The following is a 19,124-nucleotide window of genomic DNA, read 5'->3' as shown; positions in this document are numbered from 1 at the left end:
GAATAAAAGACAAATCACAAATTCAAAATATAGCCTAGTCTTATTTCACTCAATAAAGTCATAAGGGAACTAGTTGATAAACAAACCCTTAGGCCTCACCACCACTTCGATAAGAAGCTGGGACCCACATAACTACTGTTGTAATTTAATTCTAGCCTCACTTTCTATCACACACTCAAAAGGTGTTCTCTGCTGTAATCTAGCTACATTACTTGCTGAAGGCTCCATTCCCTCTCATGCCTTTTAATTATTACTTCTAATTTTGACTCTGTGACATGTCTTTTCTACCCTTCTCCTGTACCTTAAGACCTGATACAGCTATCCCTTCTTCTCATAAGATCCACTGTCTTTCTATGTGCATCTCTGGTGTGTGTGCATATATGAAGAATTGTACATATGCAGGTATGTATGTATAATAACCTTCAGGGAGGATATCTTCCTCATTGTATTTTTGTATCTCTCAGCATATAGTGTGTGTTTAATTTACAATCATTAAATTATTAAAGGTATGCCTACATCCACCATATTCCTATGTGGTATGATATTTGATGAAAATATTTCTTTATTTGTAGCAGATTCCAGTTCATGGCCTCTACGATACTATCTTGAATTTCATGCTTACAAACTAAGATACTTGAAGGATTATATTAAGTATAATTTCTGTACATATTAATTCTTGTATAATGGGTTATAGCAATCTCTAATACTGTCTACATATGACCTAGGTTAAAGCTGACATTCAATCCTTGGGGTCATACATTCCATTGGCAATATCTTGTCTGCTCTGTTTGCCTATCTCTGTGTTTCTGTCTCACAGGTGTATTCATTCTTTTATTGGTAGTTACAGGAAAAGAAATGATAGAAAAAAAGACAAATTTTGTGACTTTTGTCAAATGTTTGATGTAAACTTACTCTTGTCTCAGCTAAATAGCTATAGAGCTGAGACTGTTGGAGAGAGTTGGCATGGCAACAGCTAGAAGTCTTACCTTCTAGCTGGATTATTTGATGTTATAAAACCAAAATACAGAGATTTGGCCTGTAGGACTAGCAGGCACATATCACCTCAGAAGCTTCCTTCATCAGCAGTCATTGCAACACATCATAAATAAGTAGTGTCACAACAACCACATTAGCAATCTACAGGACTCATTTCCTTCTTGATAACAGGAACTCCAGCAGTGAGAGTGGGGTAGTTTTCAAATCAGGTTTGGTGACACAGCAAGAAAGTGCATGCATTCCACATTTTCCATGTAAATTTCTTTTTTCCTTTGCACTGTTTTTTATTGTTGTTCAAGCACAGTTGTCTCCATTTTTCCCTCCACCACTCCACCCCACTCCAGCTATCCCCATCTCCCACCCTGATTCTACCCTAACTTGGTTTTGTCCATGTGTCCTTTATAGTTGCCCCTGAAAACCCTTCCCTCATGCAAATTTCTGAAGGCTTCCAATATCTGAAGTATTCCACCTACAGAACTGCGTAGAATTGACTAATACTTATCTTCTTAAACATATCAGTAAGTACTAATAGATGCCTCAGGAGGAGGAAAGCAAAAAGACAATGATTTTTGAGTCAGAAGGATACTTAGAGATGTGACCCAACAACCTTTTGTAAAATCAGATTCAGAAGCTCATGTCCACAATACTAAAGCCATTGATACAAACATGTACAAATATCAAAGAATTTCAAACCCATATATATCTGCAAAAACCTTTACTGGGGACTCATAACTTTAATGGAATTATCAGCATTCAGGACCTATTTCAATTTACTTTAGTGTCTCTTCAGACACTATTCAGAAGGCAATTACTATTTCTTAGATAAATTTGATGTAGACAATACTTTTGCAGTGTCTTTAGTAATTTATTTTGTATTCTGGGTGAAGAATAACAGGCACTCTTCCTTCAAGTGCTTTGTTATTCACTATCATCACCTCTAATAATGTCTGGCCCACTGCTCTAAACACAGTGGCTCCTGAGAAATGCTTTTGCCTTCTAACTAAGAAAAACTAGAACTTTCAAACATAAGAAAGCAAAAATTCTAGATCTTACCATTCTAGATGATTTTCCACAAATGCAGACATAGGGCTGATCTGTACTGTATAAGTATCATTTGCAGAATACTCAAAGAGTCCATAGTAAGGGTTGAAGAGCTCCTGAGACAAAAGAAAGAAGAACTCTCTCGATGGACCACTGTAATCCAAGCTGAAAAAAAAAAGCAGAAGCCCAGGAAACTATTATTAGCAGAAGGTAGGGGACCTTTATCTGGGTACTAGTGTGGTCTTTCAGAGTCAGTACTAGGGAATGTCAAAAGCAGCCTTGGCTCTTTAGAATGGATGTCCATGGAAGTATTAATTTGCTATAGAAAATGAGGTTTAGTCATTTGTTTGGGGAAGTTCATGAGTGAACTCTTACGTCAATGTCCTTTAGCCTTTTTTTTCTTTTTTGATCACTTAATGGATAAAACACACAGTTTTCTGATTAAAAACAAGGGCTTTCTTGGGAAAGGCACAAGAGAGTTCCTGAGACAATTTGCACATACACACATGCATATGTGTAAATTGAAAATCTTCCAACTTCATTTTTATATGCCATCTTAGATGAGTTTGTCCTCTGTGGTTGAGATTATTTTCCATAAAATCATTGAAATTATGTAAAACATTTGGTATGTGGTTCTATATGTGTCTTTTATTTTTTACACTGACCTATATAAAGTTATTATTTTTGAGAATGGAATCAAATTAATTTAAAGAAACAAAGAATAATCTTTTGAACAAAGAATACTGTAATAATTGGACTTCCACATATACAAAAATATATACCTTTAACCTTACATCACATGATTAATCGTATATGTGTACTTTGAGAGGAAGAGTTTTTTAAATCAGATACTCAGAAATGTGCACCACCTGAAAAAGTAAAGGTACAGTAGCTTAGGGCTGTATTTCTGGTTTACAATTTGACCATGTAGCTCAGACCTGTCAATAACCTTATGCTTTTAAAAGACATGACATCTAAAGTTTGGCAATACCTGGAGAAAGACCCCCAAAAGGACACTATAAGAATCACCTTGGAGCAAAGGCTTAGAGCCACCCTGCTTCTTCTTGAAAAAAATTAACCAAGATCCAAGGACTCTGATACAGCACATGAAGGTGTCTGCATAAGATTACTGGTGACTCACCCTTCTTCTCCAACAAAAGTGATGTACAGCTTGTTTCGCTGGAGTTCTTTCCGGGAATAAGCCATCACTTGATTGAATGTTCCTTCCAACAAATGGTCCCGACGAATAAGGAGCCTAGGAAGGAGAAGAAGCTATGTGGATTCTGAGTGGTAGCTTAAAGTTCCATTGCTGGAGAGCACTCTAACAAGCACTGAGTGCCCAGGTATCACTCCCCAGCCCCTCAACAAAGTGCATATTCCATCAGTTGAGAGATGTATTTTTCTAAAACACCCCTTTCAAAACATGAAAGCACAGGACAATATGTATGCTTTTAAAATTCAATATGTTCTCTTTTAAATTTATTTAATTATTTCTCAAGTACACTTTCTTTTTTTTTCTTCTTCAATTTTTTTATTTAATTATTTTTCAAGTACAGTTTTCTGTCTATTACTCCCATCCCATCCCACCTCCCATCCTCCCCCCTCCCTCCCATTTCCACCCTTCTCAGTTGTTGTCCATGTATCTTTTATATAGGTTCCTCTAAATCCCTCCCCTATTTCCCCTGAAATTCCCTTCCCTCTCCCCTCTGGTCACTGTCCCACTGTTCTCTATTTCAGTGTCTTTGGTTATATTTTGCTTGCTTGTTTGTTTTGTTGTTTAGCTTCCTGTTAAAGGTGATATCATATGGTATTTGTCTTTCAACACCTGGCTTATTTCACTCAGCATAATGCTTTCCAGTTCCATCCACGTTGTTGCAAAAGGCAGGAGCTCCTTCTTTCTTTCTGCTGCATAAAATTCCATTCTGTCTTATACCATAGTTTTTTGATCCATTCATTTAATGACAGGCACCGAACTTGCTTCCAACTCTTGGCTATTGTAAATTGTGCTGCTATGAACATTGGGGTGCATAGGTTCTTTGGGATTGGTGTTTTAGGGCTCTTCGGATACAATCTTAGCAGTTGAATTGCTGGGTCAAAAGGCAAGTCCAATTTTAGTTTTCTGAGAAAATTCCATACTGTTTTCCATAATGGTTATACCAGTTTGCAATCCCACCAACAGTGGACTAGAGTCCTCTTTTCCCCACAGACTCTCCAACATTTGTTGTTTATTGCTTTGTTTATGATAGCCATTCTCACTGTTGTAAAGCGATATCTCATTATGGTTTTAATTTGCATCTCTCTGATAGCTAGTGATATTGAGCATCTTTTCATGTGTCTTTGGATCCTCTGCATGTCCTCCTTGGTGAAGTGTCTGTTCAAGTCCTTTCCCCATTTTTTAATTGGGTTAGTTGTCTTCTTTGAGTGAAGTTGTGTGGTTCCTTGGATATTTTGGAGATTAAAACTTTGTCTGATGTATCATTGGCAAATGTTTTCCCATACAGTTGGTTGTCTTTTTATTTTAATACTGTTTTCTTTAGCCACACAGAAGCTTTTTATTTTGATGAGATCCCATTTGTTTATTCTTTCCTTTATATTCTTTGCTCTAGGGGGCATATCAGTAAAAATGTTGTTGCGTGAAATATCTGATATTTTCCTGCCAATGTTCTCTAGGACTTTAATGGTGTCATGGCTTATATTTAAGTCTTTTATCCACCTTGAATTTATTTTGGTGTATGATGCAAGTTTGTGCTCAAGTTTCATTTTTTTGCACGTAGCTGTCCAATTCTCCCAGCACCATTTGTTGAAGAGGCTATCTTCACTCCATTTTATGTTGCTGCCCCCTTTGTCGAATATTAATTGACTGAAGAGAGTTGGGTTTATTACTGGTCTCTCTGGTCTGTTCCATTGGTCTATGTGCCTGTTTTCATGCCAGTACCAGGCTGTTTTGATTACAGTGGCCTTGTAATACAGTTTGATGTCAGGTATTGTGATCCCTCCTACTTTGTCCTTCTTTCTCAAAATTGTGGCTGCTATTCAGGGTTGTTTACAGTGCCATATAAATTTTTGAAATGTTTGTTCTATGTCTGTGAAATATGCCATTGGCACTTTAATAGGTATTGCATTGAATCTGTAAATCACTTTGGGTAGTATGGACATTTTGATGATGTTAATTCTTCCAATCCATGAACACGGTATATGTTTCCATTTGTTTGTGTCTTTCTTGATTTCTTTCTTCAGTGTTGTGTAGTTTTCTGCATACAGGTCTTTCATCTCCTTGGTTAGATTTCTCCACAGATATTTTATTTTTGTTTTTGCTATATCGAAAGAGATTTTTTAAATTAATTTCTGCTTCTGCTGTTTCATTTTTAGTATACAAAAATGCCTTTGATTTCTGGGCATTGACTTTGTATCCCATTGTTTTGCCAAATTTATTTATTAGTTCAAGCAGTTTTTTGGTAGAGGCTATAGGATTTTCTATGTACACTATCATGTCATCTGCAAACAATGACAGTTTTGTTTTCTTCTTTCTGATTTGAATGCCTTTTATTTCCTTTTCTTGCCTGATCATTGAGGCTAGAACTTCCAATACTATATTAAATAGAAGTGATGGAAGTGGGCAATCTTTTCTTGTTTCTGATCTTAGTGGAAAAGCTTTTAGTTTTTGCCCACTGAGTATAAATACCAAAGGTCATATATGACCTTTATTATTTTGAGGAATGTTCCCTCTGTTCCCACTTTGCTGAGTGCCTTTATCATAAATGGGTGTTGTACCTTATCAAAAGTTTTTTCGCATCTATTGATATGATCATGTGGTTTTTGTCTTTGTTTTTGTTTATGTGATGTATTACATTTACTGATTTTCGGATATTGAACCATCCTTGCATCCCTGGGATGAATCCCATTTGGTCGCGGTGTATGATTTTTTTTTTTGATGTACTGTTGGATGCCATTTCCCAATGTTTTGTTGAGGATTTTAGTGTCTATGTTCATCAGCGATATTGGCCTGAAGGTTTCTTTCTTCTTTGTGTCTTTATCTGGTTTTGGAATTAGGATGATACTGGCTTCAGAAAGAGGTTGGGAGTTTCCCATCATTTTCGATTTTTTGGAATAGTCTGTGAAGAATAGGGGTTAGCTCTTCCTTAAATGCTTTGTAGAATTCTCCTGTGAAACCATCTGGTCCAGGGCTTTTGTGTGATGGGAGTTTTTTGATTACTGCTTCAATTTCATTTGCTGTTATTGGTCTGTTCAGGCTTTCTACTTCTTCTTCATTGAGTTTTGGAAGATTATATTTTTCTAGAAATATGAGCATTCCACCTAGGTTTTCAAATTTCTTGGCATACAATTATACATAGTAAATTTCTTACAATCCCTTCTATTTCTGTGGTATCAGTTGTAATCTCTCTTCTTTCATTTCTGATTATGTTTATTTGTGTCCTCTCTTTTCTTTTCTTAATGAGCCTACTTAAAGGCTTGTCTATTTTGTTTATCTTTTCAAAAAACCAACTCCTGGGTTCACTGAGCCTTATAATTGTGCTTTTAGTCTCTATGTCATTTAATTCTGCTCTGATTTTGGTTATTTTCTTCCTTCTACTTGCTCTGGGCTGTTTTTGTTGTTCTTCCTGGTGTTCTTGCAGGTGTAGGGTTAGATTGTTTGTTTTAAATGTTTCTATCTTCTCTAGGTAAGCCTATATTGCTATGCACTTTCCCGTCAGGAGTGCCTTCATTATGTCCCATAAGTTTTGGGTTGTTGTGAGTTCATTTTTATTTGTTTCCAGAAACTTTTTGATATCTTTCCTAATTTCATTCTTGACCCATTCATTGTTTAATAGCATACAATTCAGTCTCCATAATTTTGGGTGTTTGGGTTTTTTTTTTCCTTTGGGGTTGGTTTCTAATTTCAGTCCCTTTTGGTCAGAGAAAATGCTTGGTATTATTTCAATTTTCTTAAATTTGTTGAGACTTGTTCTCTGTCCTATCATGTGTTCTATCTTTGAAAATGTTCCATGTGCATTTGAAAAGAATGTGTATTTAGCTTCTTTGGGAAGAAGGGCTCTATATCTATCAGTCAAGTCCACTTCATCTAGGGTGTCGTTTAATGCTGCAATATCTTTTTGATATTTTTGGAAGATTTGTGCATTTTTGACAGTAGGTTGTTCCAATCCCCTACTATATTTGTGTTGCTGTAAATATCTTTCTTGAAGTCCTCTAAGATTTTCCATATATATTTGGGTGCTCCTATGTTGGGTGCATATATATTTATGATGTTAATGTCTTCTTGGTGGATTCTTCCCTTGAGTATTATGAAGTGACCTTCTGGGTCTTTCTTTATGACCATTTTTAAGTCTATTTTGTCTGACATTAGAATTGCTACCCTGGCTTTTTTTTCTTGTCCATTTGCTTGGAAAACATTACCAGCCCTTCACTTTTAGTCTGTGATGGTCTTTTGTCCTGAGGTGGGCATCTTGTAAGCAGCATATGTGTGGGTCATGTTTTCTTATCCATCCAGCTATTCTATGTCTTCTGATTGGAACATTTAATCCATTTATGTTTAAGGTTATTATTGATAGATACTTAGTCATTGCCATTTTTGTACGTGCTTTCTTCTCTGTCTCTCTCTCTTTCTTCCTTTCCTTAGAGCAGTCTCTTTGGCATCTCTTGCAGAACTGGTTTTGTGGAGGCATATTCTTTTAGACTTCTTTTGTCTTGGAAGCTCTTTTTTGGCCTTCTATCTTGATTGAGAGCCTTGCTGGGTAAAGTAGCCTTGGTTGCTACTTTCTTGGGAAAGGAAGTGCCTCTGGTTCTCATTACTTGGAATATTTCTTGCCATTCTCTTCTTGCTTGGAGTTTTTCCATTGAGAAGTCTGTAGCTAACCATATTGGGTCTCCCTTGTATGTTACTTCCTTTTTCTCCCTTGCTGCCTTTAAGATTCTCTCTTTGTCTTGAAATTTTGCCATTTAATTGATGATGTGTCTTGAAGTGGGCCTCTTTGGGTTCCTCTTGATTGGGACTGTCTGTGACTCCTTGGTTCTTGTGGCTTTTTCTCTCTTCAAATTAGGAAAATTTTCTAGCATTAGTTTTTCAATTAGGCTTTCTGTCCTTTGTTTTTCTTGTTCTCCTTCTAGTATTTCTATTATTCGGATATTATTATGTTTCATATTGTCTTGCATTTCTCTTAATCCCTCTTCATTCTTTCTGAGACTCTTTTTCTTTTCTTGCTCTTTCTGGGAGATTCTTTCTACTTTGTTCTCCGACTCGCTGATCCAATCTTCTGCCTCATCGAGCTTGCTTTTCATTTCTTCTACTGTGTTATTCAGTTCAGAAATTGTATTCTTCATTTTCTTGGCCTTTGCTGATAGTTTCTATTTCCTTTTTCATGTTGATATAATTTCCGGAGAGCTCACTGTAGCTCCCCATTAGTTTCTGCAGCTCCCCTCTAGTTTCTGGTAGCTTATTGTGAGCTCTTTGAATTTTCTGGTAACTAGTGCTTTGAATTCAATATCTGATAGCTTAGTTGCCTTTATTTCATCTGACATTATTTCTGAGACTTCTACCTTTTCTTTCATTTGGCCATTGTTTCTTTGTCTTCCCATTGTTTGTGAGACACTTCTTGTTAGCCTGAGCTTCTTAAATTGATCTCTTCTGACTCCCTGTGTTTATGGTGTGAACTTCTGTGGTAGAATAACTGTGAAATTCAGTGGTGTAATCTTCTTCAGGTATCTTGGATGTTCTCCACTTCCACCTACTCCTTCCTTTGTGTGTGTGTGATCAGTTGGAGGGGGAGGCAGAATGGTTTATGACAGCAGGAAAATACTTTATGATATTTATTTTCACAGCCAGTAGAGAAGAGATAGAAGATCTCTGGGCTATATATAGTGTTAACCATAATCTTCTACCCAACTTGCCACTTTTAAGGAAGGATGGACCAAAGATAAGTTTCTTGTTGGGGAGGGAAGGCTTGTGAGTTGGATAGGTGCCAGGCTCCCGTTGTGTCCTCTGTGGCAGAAGCCCCCGTCATTGGGCACAGACAGAAGCCTCTGGGCCCTGACTGCTGCGGCAGCAGGGGCTCTGAGGCCACTAGATGCCAGCTGAGGGCCACTGGCCCCACTACTGTTGCTTTATTTTACTCTGGGGTGCCAGGCTCCCAATGAGTCCTCTGTGGCCTATAATTCAATATATTCTATACTATTGGACCATTTTTTTAAACAATATCCAGGAAGAATTTTTTCAGTTGGATTTCTGAATTGGGTTTGGCTTTTCATTATGTAAACAGTTAACCCAGGAGAGGAGAAAAACACAATTTTTTTACTTAGACTCCTATTATTACAAAATGACAGTGTTACAAGTAGTCCATGAATTTGACAAACATGTTAAATTTGTCTGCAGAATACGTAAAGGGACCTATATGATATTTTTCACTGTTTAAATTTTATCATCATTCAAGTACAGTTGTCTATCTTTTCTCCCCTTCTCTCCCCTCAACCCTAGTCATCCCCACTTTCCTCCCCTGATTTCACTCTTCCTTAGTTTAGTTCATATATCCTTTATAGTTTTTCCTGAAAACCCTTCACTCCTTCCTCCCTTTATCCCCTCCTACCTCCCCTCTGTTAATGGTCCATTTGTTCTTAATATCAAAGTCTCTGGTTATTAAATTTAGTTCAAGATTCCTTGTTCAAAAGGTCTATCATTGACTTTACACATGCCTTTGTCTGAAATCTACTGTTCTTTCTCTCTGGTTTTTTACTTTTCTTTCTGCCTTCTCATCAATTTCTTATCTTCCTTTCTTCTTTCTTCTCAATTTCATATTTTTTCATCCTCTTTATTATAAACTTAACCATTACCACACCATGGTATCCAGTCCCATAACTTTACAAAGATATAGGGAAGAAAAAGATAGAAAAAAGCTGTCTTGTGAATTCAGTGCTAAGTAGTGGAACACTCACTTAATTTTTCCTGGGCCCTGACCAAATCCTTTGGCTTCCAGTTTTCGATAGAAATTGCGGAGTTTGGCCTCAAAATCTCTTCGGTAGGGTGAAGGGGCTCTTGCACTAGCTCTCTGCAAACCTGCAGAGAGAAGTACATGGGCTGAAGGTCAATACTGTTCATCAAAGAACAAACATACAGAGCAGCAGTAGAGGAAGAACCAACCAATGGCACATACCTGTGTCTTCATATTTTTCTTCTGCAACAAGTTTCCCTTAATTTACATCACAACTTCAGTTACATTTATAATAAATAGAAATAAAATAAGGAAAACTTCTGATGACAATAAATCTTTGCCCTTTACTTCACTCATGTTTTACTTCTCTTAAAAATACCTTGATGAGTATATTTCTTGGCTTAATTATACTTAGGTAATCTAAAATAACATAAATGAAACTAGACTAAACTTTTCTTGTAAGTCACTGTATTATAAGAAGTGATTGCAGGACAGGGCAGATAGAACAGGACTGAATGGAAGTCACACAAACCTCCTCCCAAGACCAATCTGTAAGTACGACTAAATTGTGGAGAAATCACCCTAAACAAACAAATGAACAACAGCAAAAGAGAAGCCTTATAACCTCAGACAGTCAGAAGAATTAATTTCAGCACAATCTGACTGGTAATGAGAATGGTGGAGACTCAAGAAGTCTGGCTGGGCTGGGCACTCACAGGTAGCAGCCCTGGAGGGATAATTAAGCAACTGTTTGGATCCCTCTGAAAAGTGTGGAGCCTAAACCCTAAACTGGGTTTACCAGCCTAGAGGACCAGAGCCCAAAAAGTACACAGACAACCACCAGTGGCAAAAAGTGGCTGGGATGCTTTCTGCCAAAGAGATAGCTACATATACAAAGAGCCATTTAAAGGGCTAACATACAAATTTTCATTTTCAGCCACTTAGCATGGGCTCTGGCAAAGGTGGGAGCAGAGTGAGCTAGAGATGCCTGAGGTGAGACTAGAGACAGAAGCTTTGGGGAGAGAATTGAGAGAGTAGACCCTGGGACCCTGGTGCTGAATCATCCTCTATAAAATATCAGCCATCCTGTTCAGACACACCACTCCCCATCAAGCAGCAGCAGCCTGAGGAGAAACAATGGTCCTGACTCCAGAAACGACTCTACCTTGGCCCTGTGGTGCTTAATCCTGACTGCTGAGTGCAGAGTGACTAGATAAACAAACAACAAAGTCAGCCACAAACAGTAGCTATTGGAAGTCTTGAACAGGCTGCTTAAGGTCAGACAGAGTTAACATGTGACATCACCACAGGCATATCCAGAGTGAAGAACAGTGGTAAATGCTAGAGGCTACTGAGATAAAATCCACTGTTTGTCCTCTACATGATTTGAGATATTTTCTTTCCTGAATAGCTTTTTAACATTCATTTCTTGTCCTTTGAGTTTGTGAACATTAAGTCACTAGGTTTTATACTATAGTTTATTTCAATTCGCTTATTTTACTCCTCCCTTCTATTATCCTATTTCACCTCTTTCCACTCATTATTTTCATTTTAAATTTTGTTTTCTTTCTTATCACAACTTGTTTCCATCCTACAATTTTCTGCCACTTCTTAGTTCTCTTCATTCTGCATTCTTCACCCTTTTTTTATTCATGATGCAAATTTTACTTTCTCTCTTCACATTGCTTCAGTTCCCAACCCTTCTTAGTGATCCTCATTCTACCATCTCAAAATAATTTTAGTGAATTTTTGTTCAGTTATTGATAGCTGTGAGTTCGTTGTCATTTTCCTGTTCATATTTTAATCTTTTTCTTACATAAGTTCCTTTAACTTTTGATATAATAAAGGATTGGTGATGATGAGCTTCTTTAACTTGATCTTCTCTGGGAAACACTTTGCATGCCATTCCTTTCTAAATGATAGCTTTGCTGAATAGAGTAATATAGCTTCAAGGTCCTTGCCTTTCATGACTTGGAATACTTCTTTCTAGCCCCTTCTTGCCTGTAAGGTTTCTTTTGAGAAATCAGCTGATAGTCTTACGGGAATTCCATTGCGGGTAACTGTCTCCCTTTCTCTTGCTGTTTTTAAGATTCTTGCCTTCTCTTTAATCTTAGGTAATATGATTATGATGTGCCTTGTTGTGTGCTTCCTTGGGTCCAACTTCTTTGGGACTCTCTGAGCTTCCTAGGCTTCCTGGAAGTCTCTGGCCTTGACCAGATTGGAGAAGTTCTCCTTCATTATTTTTCCAAATATTTTTTAAGCTCTGGCTGGTGTAGCTCAGTGGATTGAGCGCAGGCCTGCGACTCAGACGATCGCGGCTCAGGTGAGACTAGTCTCACCTGAGACTAGTCTCTGAGGTGAGACTAGAGACAGAAGCTTTGGGGAGAGAATTGGTGAGACTGATTCTCAGTCAGGACACATGCCTGGGTTGCAGGCCAGTTCCCTGCAAGCCAACTCCCAGCAGGGAACGCATGAAAGGCAACCATACATTGATGTTTCTCTCCCTCTCTCCTCCCCTTCCCTTCTAAAGGTAAATAAATAAAATCTTTAAAATAAATAAATAAATGAATAAAAAAGAGGCCTCTCATACATGTCTGGTGGACTATAACTATATCAACTACATTACAGAAATGTGATAATACTAGTTTCAGGAGCCAACAATGTTACTCCTAGGTATATTCCCTAGAGAAACTCTAAAAAAAAAAAATTCTTGCTCTTACTCTTCTCCTTCTGGCACCCTTATGATTCAGATGTTGGAACATATAAAGATGTCCTGGAGGGTTCTAAGCCTCTCCTCAGGTTTTTTTTTTTTTTTTTTTTTTTTTTGAATTCTTATTTCTTTACTCTGTTCTAGTTGAATGTTTCTTTCTTCCTTCTGGTCCAAACTGTTAATTTGAGTCTTGGTTTCCTTCCCTTCACTGTTGGTTCCTTTTATTTCACTTTTCATGGCCTGCACTTTTTCCTCTATTTTGTGACCATACTCAACCAATTCTGTGAGTATCCTGATCACCAGTGTTTTGAACTGTACATCTGATAGGTTTGCTATCTCTTAGTTGTACTTTTTTTGGATATTTGATCTGTTCCCTCATTTGGACAATATTTTTTCATCTCTGCACACCTGTTACATAGTAAGGGGTGCGATCTTAGGTATTTATCAGGGAGGGGCAACACACATAACTGTGCTGTGCCATTGTATGTAGGGGAGGGGTCCAAAAGGGACTAATGTGGCCCACTCAGCTCTTGGCAGGCTTGTAGTCACTTCCCCCACTACCCACAAGCATACTGAGCTCATTTGGTGCTGATTCTCAGGTGGGTAGGTTTGTGTACATTCTAGAACCCTGTGGGTCTCTCCTATGAAGCCAGGAATTTCTCCTGCTGCCTCAACCCCCACACATTTTCTGTCAGGGTCTTTGAGTCTTTATTTCCAAGTGCTAGAACCCTGGATTGTGCAGTCTTTCTCACTGCCTAGTTATTCCTCCAAGTTTACCCACTCAGGAATGTGGGACCACCTTCTCCACCAGTCACCACTTCACCTGGTCCATTGGCTGCTGCTCCGCCTGGCCCTCCAGCCACCACCTATCTGTCCGACTGCTCAAATTCACCCCTCCTACCAGTCTGGATGAATGTCTCTTCTTTAATACCATGGCTTTAAGGCTTCCATATAGTTCTATATTATGTCAGTTCTGATTTTTTTTTTTTGGTTTTTGTTGTCCTTCTTTTGGTTGTGTCAGGAGGCAGTGTATTGACCTATGCCTAAGAGGTCATCTCGTATTCACTCTTCTTTCTTATAATAGTTTTAATCTCTTTACACCCTTTTAAATACTGGTTAACTCACTGTTGGTAGGGGGACTGTGGGGAGACTTATTTTTGCGGGTTTGTGTTTGTCTCCTGGGCTTTGTGGTTTTGTTCTTCAAGAACCTGCAAAACAGCATATAATATGTGGTGGGCAGGGAACCCTAATCAATGAGCTGGAGAGAAGGAACCACCAAAGAGTGACCCAACAACAAGCGATACCCAATTATATCCAGAGAGCCAACATAAATGGCATAAAGGACATCCCAAGAGCATAAAGTTCAGGAGATCAAGAAGACACACAACTGAATATCACAGATGTCTTACCATAGGAGTTCACACTAGAAATTCAGGGAGTCAAAACAGATCAATTTAAGAAACAGAAGCAAACAAGAAGACTCTCACAAGTAGTAGTAGTGGGAAGACAAAGCAACAATTCCTAATCAAAAGAAAAATAGGAATCCTCAGAAGGAGTGGTAAATCAAATAGAAGCAAGTCACTTTTAGATATTGAGTTCAAAACAATGATTATAAGTAAGGTGATGACCTCAGTGAGAGATACAGAAAACTATAGGGAAACTACGAGGAACTTACTATAAAATATATCAGCATGAAAAAAAGGTTGAAAAGACAATCAACAAGAGCCAAGAGGAAATGAAGAATACAATTTCTGAACTGAAGAACACATTAGAGGAATCAAAAGTAGGCGAGGAAGCTGAGGATCGAATCAGCAAGCTGAAGGACAGGGCAGATGAAAACTGTTAGAAAGAACAAGAAAAGGAAAAGAGATTCACAAAGAAGAAAAAGAGGCTACCAGAACTACAGAAAACATGAAACATTATATATGTGTAATAGAGACACCAGAAACACAAGAAGAAGAGCAAGGAACAAAAAACATGTTTGAAAAGGAATGATGGAAATTTCCCCTAATTTGATGATAGAAAAAGCCACACAAATACAGAAAGCACAGAGGGTCCCAATCAAGAGGAATCTAGAGAGGCCCAGTCCAAGACACATCGTAATTAAAATGGAAAATTTCAAAAATAAAGACAGACTTTTAAAGGCAATAAGGGAGAAACAGGAAGTAACATACAAGGAACTGTGATAAGGCTAGCACCTGACTTCTCAACAAAAAAACTACAAACCAGAAAGAAATGGTAAGAAATATTCCAAGTCATTAAAAGCAAAGGCCTGCAACCCAAACCATTCTACCCACCAAGGCTCTCAAATAAAAAGGTAGGCAAAATAAGAAGTTTCCCAGATAGAATAAAGCTAAAAGAATAAACTTCCACCAAACCAGCAATGCATGATAAGCTAAAAGGACTGCTTTAGGCAAATGAAGGAAAAGAGTGAGATAAGAGCACAGGTCCAAAGAGGGTAAAATGGCAATGAATAATTTATTTATCAATAAAACCTTAAATGTTAATAGAGTAAATGATCCAATCAAAAGACATAGGGTAGCTAAATGGATGAGAAAACACAACCCATACACATACTACCTACAAGAGACCCACCTCAGAATAAAAGACCTACACAGACTGAAAAAGAATAGCTGGAAAAAATATGCCAAGCAAATGAACAGGAAAAAAATGGCTAGAGTAGCAACACTTATATCACACAAAAATACACTTCCAAGCAAAGGCTATGAAAGAGACCCAGAAGGACACTTCATAATACTCGAAGGAAGAATCAATCAAGAAGACTTAACTATTGTAAACATATATGCACCCAACAATAGAAACAGCCAAGTATATAAGAATAATGTTGGAGGACTTCAAGAAAGATACAGACAACAACACCATTATACTAGGGGATTTTAAAATGACACTGTCAAAAGAAATTAAGAAAGACAAAAAACAAATGGAAACATATACCGTGTTCATGGATTGGAAGAATTAACATCAGCAAAATGTCCATACTACCCAAAGCAATTTACAGATTCAATGCAATACCTATTAAAGTACCAATGGCCTATTTCACAGACATAGAACAAACACTTCAAAAATTTATATGGAACCATAAAAGACCCCAAATAGCAGCCACAATTTTGAGAAAGAAGAACAAAGTAGGAGGGATCACAATACCTGATATCGAACTGTATTACAAGGCCACTGTAATCAAAACAGCCTGGTACTGGCATGAAAACAGGCACATAGACCAATGGAACAGACCAGAGAGCCCAGAAATAAACCCAACTCTCTACAATAAATTAATATTCCACAAAGGGGGCAGCAACATAAAATGGAGTGAAGATAGCCTCTTCAACAAATGGTGCTGGGAGAATTGGACAGCTACGTGCAAAAAAATGAAACTTGAGCACCAACTTGCATCATACACCAAAATAAATTCAAGGTGGATAAAAGACTTAAATATAAGCTGTGACACCATTAAAGTCCTAGAAGAGAACATTGGCAGGAAAATATCAGATATTTCACGCAGCAACATTTTTACTGATATGTCCCCTAGAGCAAGGAATATAAAGGAAAGAATAAACAAATGGGATCTCATCAAAATAAAAAGCTTCTGTGTGGCTAAAGAAAACAGTATTAAAATAAAAAGACAACCAACTGTATGGGAAAACATATTTGCCAATGATACCTTAGACAAAGGTTTAATCTCCAAAATATACAAAGAAATCACATGACTTCACTCTAAGAAGACAAGAAACCTAATTTAAAAATGGGGAAAGGACTTGAACAGACAGTTCACCAAGGAGGACATACAGAGGACCCAGAGCCTCATGAAAAGATGCTCAATATCACTAGCTATCAGAGGGATGCAAATTAAAACCACAATGAGATACTGCTTTACACTGGTTAGAATGGCCATCATGAACAAAGCAACAAACAACAAATGTTGGAGAGGGCATGGGGAAAAAGGGACTCTGGTCCACTGTTGGTGGTATTGCAGATTGGTACAGCCAATGTGGAAAACAGTATGGAATTTTCTCAGGTAACTAAAAATGAACCTGTCTTTTGACCCAGCAATTAATTCCACTGCTGGGATTATATCCTAAGAATCCTAAAACACCAATCCCAAAGAACCTATGCACCCCAATGTTCATAGCAGCACAATTTACAATAGCCAAGAGTTGGAAGCAATCTAGGTGCCCATCAGTAAATGAATGGATCAAAAAATTATTGTACATATACATAATGAAATTCTATGCAGCAGAAAGAAAGAAGGAGCTCCTACCCTTTGCAACAGCATAGGTGGAACTGGAAAGCATTATGCTGAGTGACATAAGCCAGGTGTTGAAAGACAAATAACATATGATCTCACCTTTAACAGGAAGCTAAACAACAAAATGAACAAGCAAGCAAAATAGAAACAAAGACACTGGAATAGAGAACAGGGGGACAGAGACCAGAGGGGAGATGGGAGAAAATTTCAGGGGAAAAGGGGGAAGGATTTACAGAAACTAATATAAAAGACACATGGACAACAACTAAGGGAGGTGGATAGGGGAGGAAGGTGGGGAACATGGGGAGGGTGGGCTGGGATGGGAGTAAAAGACAGAAAACTTACTTGAAAAATAATTAAATAAAAAAAATAAAATGACACTATCAAAAATGGATAGATCTGCCAAACAAAATATCAAAAAGGATACTGTGGAATAGAATGATACAGTATTTCAAGTGGACTTAGCTTATATACATAGGAACTTTCATACCAGAGAACCAAAATACACATTATTTTCAAATGCATATGGAACATTTTCAAAGACAGACCAAATAATAGGAGAGAAAAAAAGTTTCAACAAATTCAAGGAAATTGAAATTATATCAACCATTTCCTCAGACCACAAGGGCTTGAAACTAGAAAGCAACTTCAAGGAAAAAACTAAAAAACAATCAAATCATGGAGATTGAATAACGTGATGTTACACAATGAATGTGTTAAGAATGAAATCAAGAAAGAAATAAAAAAGTTTGGGGAAACAAATAAAAATGAACTCACAACAATCCAAAACTTATGGGACACAGCAAAGGCAGTCCTCAGGGAAGTTCACAGCAATGCAGGCCTACTTAATAAACAAACAAACAAACAAAAAGGAAATATTTCAAATAAACAACTTAGTAAGAACAGGATGAACAAAGTTCAGTGAGTAGAAAGAAGAAAATAACTAAGGTCAGAGCATAATTAAATGACATAGAGACTAAAAGAGATTCAAAAGATCAATAAATTCATGAGTTGGTTCTTTGAAAAGATAAACAAAATAAAAAACCTATAACTAGAACAATCAAGAAAAAAGGAAAAAGACCCACAAATAAAATCAGAAATGAAAGAGGAGAGATTACAACTGATACCACAGAAATACAAAGGATAGTAAGAAATTACTACAAAGAACTGTGTGCCAAGAAATTTGAAAACCTAGGTGAAATGGACAAATTTCTAAAAATATATAATCTTTCAAAACTGAATGGAGAAGACTAAAGCCTGTACAGACCAATAAGAGCAGGTGAAATTTAGGCGGTAATCAGAAAAACTCCTGGCACAGAAGAGCCATGGACTGTACAGTTTCAAAGAAAAACATTACAAAATATTTAAGGAAGAGTTAATGCCTGTACTTCTCAGACTATTCCAAAAAAATTCAAGGAAAAGGAAGCCTTCCAAAATCTTTTCATGAAGCCAGCATAATTCTTAACCCAAAGCCAAATAAGGACACAACAAAGTAAGAAAACTACAGGCCAAAATCAATGATGAACACAGATGTTAAAATCCTCAACAAAATATTGGCAAACAGCATCCAGTGATACATTAAAAAGATCATACACAATGATCAAGTGAGATTCATCCCTGGGATTCAAGGATGGTGTAATATTTGCAAATCAATAAACATAATGGATCACATAAAAAAGAGAAAAGGCAAAAATCATATGATTATATAAACAGATATGGGAAAAGTATTTGATAAACTACAGGGCCCATTTATGATAAAACACTTGGCAAAGTGGGAGTAGAGGAAGCATACCTCAATATGATAAAGGCCATGATATGAGAAACCTAGAGCCAACATCACACTCAATAGGAAAAAACTAAATGCTTTCCCATAAGATCAAGAACAAGATATGAGTGTTCACTTTTACCAGTTTTAAACAGAATAGTGTCGCTATTGCTAGCTACCATGAACAGAGAAGATACAGAAATAAAAAGCATCCAGATTGGAAAGGAGGAATTAAACCTGTCTTTCCTGGCAGATGAAATTATAGCTTACATAGAAAAACCCATAGACTCAACCAAAAAAATACTCAACCTAATAAGTGAATTTGACAAAAGAGCAGGTTATAGAGTCAATATTCAGAAATCAACAACATTTTATATACTGACAATGAAATATCAGGAAAAAAAATCCCAT

General features: G+C 37.2%; 1 protein-coding gene across 1 annotated transcript in view; it reads right to left on the bottom strand.

Annotated features, from left to right (window-relative positions):
- Positions 1 to 19,124, bottom strand: part of HECW1 (HECT, C2 and WW domain containing E3 ubiquitin protein ligase 1) — a 303,928-nt gene that overhangs the window by 97,611 nt on the left and 187,193 nt on the right. The window contains exons 16-18 of the mRNA XM_037035393.1: positions 9,979 to 10,099; positions 3,179 to 3,292; positions 2,050 to 2,202 (exon numbers count right to left, since the gene is read on the bottom strand). Of these exons, the coding sequence (XP_036891288.1) occupies positions 2,050 to 2,202; positions 3,179 to 3,292; positions 9,979 to 10,099 (388 nt within the window). The remainder of the gene's footprint in view (positions 1 to 2,049; positions 2,203 to 3,178; positions 3,293 to 9,978; positions 10,100 to 19,124) is intronic.

The sequence above is a fragment of the Sturnira hondurensis genome, unplaced genomic scaffold (assembly GCF_014824575.4).
Source record: "Sturnira hondurensis isolate 20B ecotype Veracruz unplaced genomic scaffold, ASM1482457v3 Scaffold0022305, whole genome shotgun sequence".
Classification (NCBI taxonomy): domain Eukaryota; kingdom Metazoa; phylum Chordata; class Mammalia; order Chiroptera; family Phyllostomidae; genus Sturnira; species Sturnira hondurensis.
This window is presented reverse-complemented; position numbering and strand designations above follow the sequence as displayed.